Genomic DNA, 10547 nt, shown 5'->3' on the forward strand with positions numbered 1-10547 from the left:
CATCTGTGCACAAACTTATCTCGTGCCCTCATTGGTCATGTGCGCATTTGTGTGTGTTGGAGGAGGGGCTCTGTAAGGAAGTTGCAGATTTTTTCCGGCTGTGTATTTTCAAATTCTAGCGCACTCGAGCTGGTTTCTCCAAAATTACCTACCCCACCTTTAAGTGTGTTTTGCAATAGATGCATTAAACTAAAATCCCTATCAATGGTAAATGAACGTGCCCACTCCCATGCTAATTGATCCATTTGCCCACGATTGATATGATTCAATCTGCAAAGGTAAGGATTTTGTTACACAAGCAAGCAGTAGAGGTGAAATGTCACAATAAAACTCTATGAAACACTCGATGTCCTCTTAGTCAGAAGTGTTTATAACAATATTACATTATTGTTGTTTTTTTACAATTTCAATTAGGTGGAGGGAAAATATTAATACATTTTGAAGCGTTACTATTAATACATTGGGTACTGATAGCAATTGTGCAGATATTTTAAGAAGTGCTTTGATTAAGTATACGTGTCAGGGTTATGGCTTTAACTTTGGAAAAAGCACTGCGCCTCAAGACAATGTGGTCCAGATCAGCTGCAGCCCTGACAGTTTTGTTGTATTAACATTATTTTTTGCCAGGTCTCACATTTCAAGTGAACAGCTGTCTTATCTGTGTGAGGAAATGTTCTAATTGGCACATATTCAGCAAAGGTATTGGCGCTAAGGACACACTTTATCACCAGTAAAACATTAACTCAGCACTTTGGCAAGACCCTGACTATTTTAATACTTTATTGTGGATTTCATACATTTAATCAAACTGAAAGAGGGCATTACTCATTCTTTAATCACACATCACATTCCAATGACATGGTTATACAAGCTTAACACATAATAAAGTAAATGGTAACTGGACTGCATTTATATAGCACTTTTGCAGTCTTTGCGACCCCTCAAAGCACTTTTAAATACAAGTCAGCATTTAAACAAAGGCATAGGCTGCCATACAAGGTGCCCAGTGGCGACTCGTCATTAGAAAGTAATGCAAATAATAATAATAAAAAAATATGCAAAGATTAAATATGTTAAAATATATTTTAAGATCATGTTTATTAATCTGATTCGTCTGTACATTGCTGCTTTAGCCTGCGTTCTTCCAATTAGTGTCCACAGTGTGCCTATTGAACCGTGTTGAGCGATGTGGGGCAAGCCCCTCTCTCTGCTGTAGAAATGAACGTGTACTGTTAAAACTACACTGCGCATGCTCAGAGTATTTTTCTATTCAATGTGTGCGGCAAAAAAATAATCACCAGTGGGGCATAGTGCTGGCATACCTACCAAACGTCATCTCATAATTCAGAGAGCTGATTGGCTGTAAGTACGTGTGCCGCGAAAAGTGTAGTTTTCACCCTGTAGTGAAGAGGAGACGAGAGAGAGCAGCGTATAGCGATTACAATCAGTAAAACGGAAAGAAAGTGAATGAAGTTGACCATCTACTTCAGCTTTGTTAAGTTCATTTTATGTCATATATTTTGTTGATCTTCTGTGTTTTGCCTATAGGCTATTGCTCTGCTGGATCGACTGATATTGTGACCTCGGTGATGAGTGTCTGTGTTTTCCTTTTCTCTCTATCGGAACCATGGATAGCCTACAGCTATTTGTTTACGTGTTTAAAAAAGCACCAGAAGCTTATACAGTATATACACATCTAAGTTGTTCGTGCCCCACCACCTTTGTACATATAAAAACACCTCTGAAGGTGCCACCTGCTTAGGGAAACTAACATCCGTACTCACTCACACACCGTTGGCCATGCCATCTGGAGCAATTTGGGGTTAAGTACCTTGACGGAGGACATATCGATATGTTGACTGCAGTGGCGGGGTAATGAACTACTGTCCTTCTGAGTCACAGTTGCCACAACATCTTGCTGAAAGAGGTTAATCACTTCTCAGACATATTTGGTGTATTTCTGTAACTGTTCAGCATACTTCAGTGGGGTGAAAGCTTCATTCAATCCAGGTCTGCAGTTGTCCTTAGACATTAAAGGAAATGACCTTTAATGTCACTTGAGGTCCCTGAAGTACAATTTCCACCAAATAATGTGTGCTGTAGAGGGTTTTATTGCTGTCAATCATGTGGTTTTGATTATCAGGGGACATCTGATGTTGTCATCTTGCAAAAAGATCATATCTCTTCACTGATGTACACAATGGGTTCGCATCTCACCATAGGGTTATAGGCTTTAACTAAACACAAACAAAATACTTACCCTAACCTAATTTCGTGATTGCTGAAAAAGATAAAATGATCAAAACTCGCCCCGTATTCTTCATGGTTCATCATATGCGTGGAGCCTCTGAGCTGGGCTGTTGGTTGGGGATGATCTGAGTCTGGAAGACAGGCTGCAGAAATAAGCCCAGGGTGCCCGTCACACACACTATCACAAAGATCCACAGGAACATACGATCCACCACCATAGCCACATATTTCCAGTCCTCTATCACCTGCAAATATACAGAAATGTAATGAAAATCAGGCAGCGTGCAGGCTTTGGTCACAATAAAGTTCACACAGACATTTATAATAATAAACCAGCAGTAATGCAGAGTGGAGATTTGACCAAATAATCGTGATTGAGTGTTTCATAGCTGGACGCTGCAAGGAATGCCTATGCAACAGAGTGAATTAATGAGTGAGAGAGAATCTGTTTCTGAATCAAAGTTCTTTCAACCAAACAATCTGTAAAAACCCTTATTACATATCTTATACTGTACATCTTGTCAATTTGCTGGATTATTATCTGCAAGGACCACCTTCAATTGGACTGAAATGGAAAAAAAGAGTCAATTGCATTATATCCATTCATAAAAAGAATAATATTGCTTGGTCTTAGGATGCTGAATGCGAAAATGTTTTAATTATATTTTTTAAAAGACATTTTCCTTATTGCTTGCCAACACTAAAAGAAGCTATTGACCTATTCATCCCATTTTTACTGCTGACCTTGGTAGTTTTAAAATCAAGTAATTTCTCATTCCTGGTTCCCTCCTCCTTTTATTGATTTTTCAGAGGAAGGGATTGATGACCAAAAGTCTGCCTTTAATTTGCTAGGTCACATCCAGTACTTAACGTTATTAGTTATTACCGGTGTCACAGAATGTCCAGTGTTATACCAACACCTTTGATCCAGTTTATTGGGAACAAGAGTGTATTGACGATGGTGTCAGATTGCTGCAATTATCCTTACAGCACTTCGATTTTTGACTGAGGCTGAAATAGTGACAGAACATATCTTCATAGCGGGATATGTTTATGTTTTTAAAGAACTAGGGATGTAATAGCTTGACATTTGTGCGCAATATTCTTAAAAAACCTAATATTTAAAATGTTCATCTTGCTAAAGTTGTACATTTGATATATTAGATTAAGTGGCACAAACATTACAAAAAAACTTCATACCAGTATTGTATACATGTAATGAAAAGTTGAAATGTGTATACATACACTCTGATCATCATCATCTCCCATCATGTGCTCAGCCACAAAGCGCACCCCGTTCACCGCCTCCTGGACATTAGCAGCCCATTCTGAGTTGCTTCTCGGCTGAGAGTCCTGGGTAGAAGTGAAACTACTGGGAAGGTAATCATTTGGGCGCGTGTCCCCCTTCCTGTTGGAGTGGCTGTAGCCCAGCGGAGGAACTACAGTTTTGTGTCCTGGTGTAGAGAAGGCAGAGTCGGAAGACAGCAGGGCAGAATTCGACATTGTGATACCTGTTTTGGCTGGGACTGGGTAACCCATACCCAAAATGGATGTCCTCCCCCGTAGACACCGCTGCTGGCAAAGTCTCTGGCGTGCAGAGTTATTTTGAGGGCGTCTCATGAAGAGTAAGGCAGGCAGTTTGACGAGGAATATCAGCTTGACCCAGGAAGGCATGGTGTGGGTGCTTGGGGAGCGATGGTGGACGTTGAGCACGCACACACTGGTGATGATGGAGAAAGTCACGAGCACCATGGTGAACATCAGGTACTTTCCGATCAGGGGCACATCCAATGAGGTGGGAGGAACTATCTTTGAGATCAAAAGCAAGAACACAGTGAGAGCCAAGAGCACGGAGATGCAGAGGGTCATCTTCTCCCCGCAGTCTGAGGGTAAGTAGAAGACCAGAATGGCCAGAGAGGTGATCAAAATGCAAGGAATTATGAGGTTTATGGTGTAGAAAAGGGGCTTCCTCTTAATAATGAAGTCATATGTGAGGTCCACATATGTGGGATCCAGAGGGTTGACAGTCCGTCTGCCCGGCAGCGCCAGGATATCCCACTCCCCACTGGGCGTAAAATCATCCATACTAGCCACCTCAGACTTCAGGATCAGGTCGATCTCGGTGTGATCATACGTCCAAGAGCGGAACTTGAGGGTGCAGTTCTGCAGGTCGAAGGGAAAATGCTTGACCTCGATCTTACAGGCACTTTTGTAGATGGCCGGGGGGAGCCAGTTGATGCTGCCATTGGAGTGTACAATGGCATTCGTGAAAACTGTTACCTCATAGGTACCATCAGCGCTATGAGAGGAAGAGGAAAGAGGAAAAACTTATAAGAGCTTTTTAATCAATCTGCAAGGCCTGTGTAATCAACCCTGCAATCACAGCGAAGTGCAGATAAGAGGAGAGCTACTCATACTGAACAGTTGTATTGCTTATTTCCTACAGCCAAGGACAGGACAATCAATATCAAAACCAAAATCCACAGAGGAAAGACTAAAACCTTCAATCATATATAAACTCTGTAGATTCAGAGATTCAGTTTGGAAAGATAATGATCAGAACCCATCATTATTGTTAAATGTCTAGCTATCGGAAAAAGTTTCCCATCTCTATCCTTAAATATAGATTTCATCTTACTGTATAGAAGTGTACAATCTTTCTGTAACATAACAATATGAGATTTCAGTGGTTCTTACTTGTTGTACAGGACAATATCTGGTAACCAGATATGTCTGGAGGGAATGCGCAGCTTGTCGATACCTTCATACTTTGCAGGGTCCCATGATAACCTGTAATCCACCCAGTGCTGGAGAGAAAGAGAGGCCTGCCGTCAAGTCCAAATTCAAACAAGTATTTAAGACCAGCTCTTTTCTAATGACATGCTTCATTATCAGTGAAATGTGTTTGGAGCACAATTATAGAAGCAGTTTGTTCCACACAGAGAGGAAAGTGGATATGGTTTAATTCAAGTTCAGGGGGAAGGACATGTATCAAGACACTGAGTGGTATTACTGAGAGTATGACTCTGAGGTTTATCACACTTACCTGAGTGAGCCAGACATTTGTGGTCATGATCTGCTCTCTCTCATTCTGGAAATGTACAAATGAGGTAGAAGTTAAGAAAAGGTTTTCATGAACAGTTACAGTTACCATTTCAAATAGAAATATAATGGCATTTTAGCTGACCCTAAACACTCATCTAAGCCATGAATTCTTCAGAATACTCTAGAAGTGATCCCAACAAGGTGTATTTTACCATAGAGGCTAATGGCACATTACCACTGCAGCGGGGTAGCCCCGTTTAAGCGTCCCTAAGCGTCCTCGCTGGCCGTCCGAGGCCGTGGCGCATTTCCATTACAGTTTAGGACCTGGGGTAGCAACACAGTGTAGGCGGGGCGATCGGCTTCACATTTCGAGTTGTTCTGTCGAGCTCCCGCTGGATTTTATCATCCCCAATGAGATATAGGAACGTCGTCACCTCCTCGGTCGACCACGGTGTGCTTTTCTTTGACGTTGCCATTTTTGTAGCTCCTCCGTTTACAAAAATGCTGTGTATAAAAATGCTGCAAGCTTGCTTCTAGATATATATGCGACGCTAGGGATGAACTTGCGCGCAATCTTGTGACGATTCTCTCTGACCAATCAGCAGTCGAGAGTGTTGACGTCACTAGTTCAGCCCTGGCCCTGGCCTGATAGAACCACGATTTTATGGGGCCGGAAAAAGAGGGGAAAAGTACCCGCTAGCCGGTGCTACGCTATATGGAAAGGCCACCAAAAACTGGCCTGGCCGCTTGAGGACGATTAAGGACGCTTAAACGGGGCTACCCGCTGCAGTGGAAATGCGCCATAATACTGCAGTTCACAGGGCAGTGAAATTGTGGAATAGCTTATTTTAAAATATGAAAAATATGTCTAGATCAAAAATAAATACAGAAGTCTATAACCAAATATTTTAGTGAAGGAGGAATAAAAAGCCACATAGCATAACATCACATACATGTTGTATGTGATGGCAAACTTAAGTAGCATAGCATCACATACATGTTGTATGTGATGCCGAACTTAAGTAGCACTTTACCTCCAATAACCAGTAACAATAGCTCGTTTGCACAAAGAAGTCAAATAATGTTGTTAAAAAGTAAGGGAAGGAGGAAGTCTCTGCTGATATCCCCAACCTTTTTTTATAAACAGAAATAATTACTATCTTGATTGCACACTGTCAGCTTCTAAACAGCTCCTTTTTGTCTCAATGCAAATCAAAGGCATATTATTTTAAGGACAGAGTTATTAATAACTTCTGGGTTAGGGTTAACCATCCTGTTAACTGGTATCTTCAAAAACAACTGAATTTAAAACCTTCACTCATCTTAGATTGCTTCCTAACATGCATGTCGGTGGCCTTGTCATCACACAGCCATGACATACACATCCAATGAAGTCATACCAAATGGCAATTACTCCATGGGTACAATGCAAACTCATAAAGTGAGGCTGTGAATGATCCTTTCTGCCTTGGTCTGCAACTGGGAGGAGCCTCCACTGTAAATCAGAGGAGAGACTCTATCACTGTGGCTAAAACAGCTTTATGGCCTCTTTTAATCCAATGTGCTGAAGTTTCAATCTGGACATGACAGAGGCAGAGATCACAGCTGACCACATCTATCCTCCACTTCATCCACCCACTCACAGCCTCTCTGCAAAGGCTGGTCTGTAATGAACTGCTCTCTCAAAGCTTTGTGGCATACTCTCTTTCTTTCACTGTCATTCTTTTTCTGCCTCTCTCTTTGTCATCTTGTCTCCCTCACACACACAGATGGACACACATGATGGGTAGAAGTATTTGGTGCCTTACCACACTGATGAGCTGAGCCAGAGACACCTGCAGCATCACTGGGACTCTCTCGCTCCTGTTGACCGCCGGGCGGATGAGCAGATTGTAGCGATCCTTTCCCAGCAACCAGTTCATGAGACGCTCCTCTGAGTCAGCACTGCTGGTACCTGGTGACAACATGTTTTCAAATGATTATGTTTATGCAGATGTTTACACATCCCAAACATCAGTATCAAGCCAAACCACTTAGACCTTGGAGAAATTGGACCTAGGTATCCATGGAGAGAGACTTTTATGCTCTGAAAATGTAAGGTTCGTTCTTGTTTTCAAACAGATCCACTTATAAAACAACTAAACTACTATGTTTGCAGCCACTTAATGAAACAAACCATCTGGAAATCACAATGGAATTGATTTCCCATGGAACAAACAAGACTACTGCTGTTAAACGTTCTGGCCATTCTGGGCATTCAGATATGACCTAAAAAAAGTCACACTTTTAGTACTTCCTGCTTTGGCACTAAGTTATCGAATTATGATACTTAAATCAATATTATATACCTCCCTTTGTGCTCATACACAGAAACACAATGATGAATAAATCTGTTTAACAAAAAACTGTTCCTCCTCTATCTTTTGAGTGTGTCTGCCTCATACAAACTGCACATAAACTCTTAAGGGAAACAGCCGCTGCCAATTAAGGAAGCCAGGGATGGCTGTGTTGTGGAAATTATACTATAATGAAGGCCCTAAAGTAATTTCCCCAAAAAGTGCAGATATGTTTCGAAGCATTTGATTAATGTTGCTTCTTCATAAAGCCAAACCACTGAATGCATCTCTCAAGTGAGAATAGGCTGAGAGTAACCACACTTTGACTCCTTCTACCTCCATCCCTGATAAATGAAGCCCACATCAGGGGTGAAGACAAGCCTGATTGAAACTGATGATCAGTGCTTCTCATTTGGAGCCAAATGAAAACATGTAGCAGTAGCTCTTCCATTTTCCTTGCATGCAGCAGGTTATTAATGCCCCCACATGGTCTGAAGTAGCTGAGTCGGCTTTCTTGTGGGAAGCCCTCCAATGAGGTGGGACTGATACTAATGGGCCCACTGCTACTGTTGTCAATACTCAGCAGAGTGATATTCATGGCTGCAGAACCCCAGAGAATCAGCACATACTGTATGCCTGTTTTTCAAGCTATGTGATGCTGCAGCGTACAATTAGGAACATTGTTAGACTTCCAGTGCCTCTCCTGTTGTGCAGTATCAAACTGTGTGTGCCATTATCGGCACACAGACTCCCGGGGCTTTGCAGGGCGTGGCATGCTGTCAGTCTGGCCGCATGGGTCAGCGCAGGCTGCCATGACTGTGCCTTTGTCAGTCACTTGGCTCAGATCCCATCCAAGTGGGATCTCCACAGCACTCCACAGATGGTGTGTTGTCAAAGCCCTCGGAGACCTGACAGAAACAAGCTCTGCCTTCCCCAGAGGTACAGGGCGCTATCAAACCACCCAAACTTGTGATTACCTGCTGTAGACTGCCACTGGGGTGTGTGTGTGTGTGTGTGTGTGTGTGTGTGTGTGTGTGTGTGTGTGTGTGTGTGTGTGTGTGTGTGTGTTTAGGTTAAATGTGTATAATGTGTAGCGCCTGATAAGTGTTCTGTTGACATTATGTTGAACGAGAGTGAGGTCAGGCGTGTTAATGGTACATTCAGCTGTTGTGAAGTTGATAAGGTCACTCTGCAGAGCACACTGAAAAACATTATTTTTCAAACGTGTATTATGTTTGAGAGCATAATGAAGTGTGTGAATGAAGCAAAACATTGGGCATAGGTTGAGTCAGGTAAAGTATAAATGCTAATTTCATCCACTTTGTATTGGTGACTTATGACAATATCACATCCTCTCGTTTACAGGGAAGTAGTAGATGTAGTGGCATTGTTACTTTGAAAGGTAAGAGGATTCACCACTTAAACGTTAAACCAGCTGACAAAAAACTTGTGTCAGCAAGTGCATTATCAGTATGGGGTACTCTTTTTATTGCAATTGAAAATATATATCCTGTTAGTTAAATTGTGAAGTAAATGTGTTTTTTACCAAGGAAATGTCCACTTTGGTCATGTGAAGTTGAAGAAGTCAAGAACATAAATGTAAGCCTGTTGTGTTATGTGTAACGTTGCTGCCTTCTTGGCCAGGTCAGCATTGAAAATGAGATTTTATCTCAATGCTTTTATCTGGTTAAATAAAATAAAAATAATGTGACATGCTTAGGAAGCTTTTATGTGTACAATTGTCATATATTGTTGTAGAGGCAACGTGGATGTGACCCTGCACTTGCTGTTGGTTTGATGACTACAGGCCACATTTTATGGCACGACTGATAATCAAATCAAATGTTACCCCTAAAAAAACATACATGCTATCCATGCATGTGTTTTTGATTAAGATAAATTACTATTTTTAAGATCTCACATTTTATTTGTAGGTTGAACAATAAAGTAAGAAATGTTTGGTCTTTGTTATCGTGTAAGCTACACAACTTAGCAACTGTACTGAAAACGTAGCTTAAATCCAAATAAAGAGCTGCAATTCGACTTCGGGACACTTCACGAAACACAATCACTTGTCCCAACAGAAGCACTTTCCCCAAAAAGAAATGTGGAGCTGACAAACAGATACAAGCAAAACAGTTCTAAGTAGTTTGGGTCACAGAATGTAAAGAAAGACACACTTACAGTGGATCAAAGAGAAGAAGTACGCGAAGATGGAGAGAACACGAGTCATTTTTTCGGCACCATCTGCTCCGCGGGAGCTCTCGGTGATGAAGCCTCAAAGCTGCGGTGTTCCGCGATCTTCCTCTCGGGCATTCCGGAATTATACACGCTCTCGGTTTGGACACTTAACCAGGACTGTGCGGATGCACGAGAAAGAGATAATTGACCGAATAGCGATATCTGCTGCTCCGTGGTGTGGTTACTGTACAGCAATCCGTCCCATGAAATTCTCTTCGTTCCCTCTCTCGGGTATTTACGCTCTGCCTGGCGCGCTGCTCTCTCCAGCGAGTCCTCAGGTCCTGCTCCCGGTCTGTGTTTGGCTAATGTGAGTGCACCACCTCAGGAGCTGTTTTAGATTGAAGGTAACATATGCCTAAAAATGCCACTGAATCTGTTACTGTGTTTTGCAAATAGACAGGGAAAGTTGTTGATTTTTGTTGATATATACTTTTGCTTGGATTCGGTTAAGACGTGCCTGCCTGAATGTTGGGGGAGTAATAGGCTAATATACACTCATTGCATTAAGTATGACTCATATGTATTTGTCTAACATATTTTGCCCCCACACACCCAATAATATGAGTATGTTTGGATTCAGTATGTACCTATACAGTAAAGACACACAACTCAAATAAAAACATGCAGACCTGTGTATCCTCCAAGAAATTGTTAAAAATCATATCAGAGGATCTT

General features: G+C 41.7%; 1 protein-coding gene across 1 annotated transcript; it reads right to left on the reverse strand.

Annotated features, from left to right (window-relative positions):
- Positions 1-796: 796 nt before the first annotated feature.
- Positions 797-10200, reverse strand: chrnb4 (cholinergic receptor, nicotinic, beta 4 (neuronal); the record flags this gene model as incomplete). The annotated part of the gene is given in 6 exon segments (XM_034220812.1): positions 797-2495; positions 3496-4549; positions 4948-5057; positions 5297-5341; positions 7104-7249; positions 9816-10200. Coding segments are annotated over 6 exon segments (1569 nt in total). The 3' UTR covers positions 797-2330.
- Positions 10201-10547: the final 347 nt, after the last annotated feature.

The sequence above is a fragment of the Gymnodraco acuticeps genome, unplaced genomic scaffold (genome assembly GCF_902827175.1).
Source record: "Gymnodraco acuticeps unplaced genomic scaffold, fGymAcu1.1, whole genome shotgun sequence".
NCBI classification, from domain to species: Eukaryota; Metazoa; Chordata; class Actinopteri; order Perciformes; family Bathydraconidae; genus Gymnodraco; species Gymnodraco acuticeps.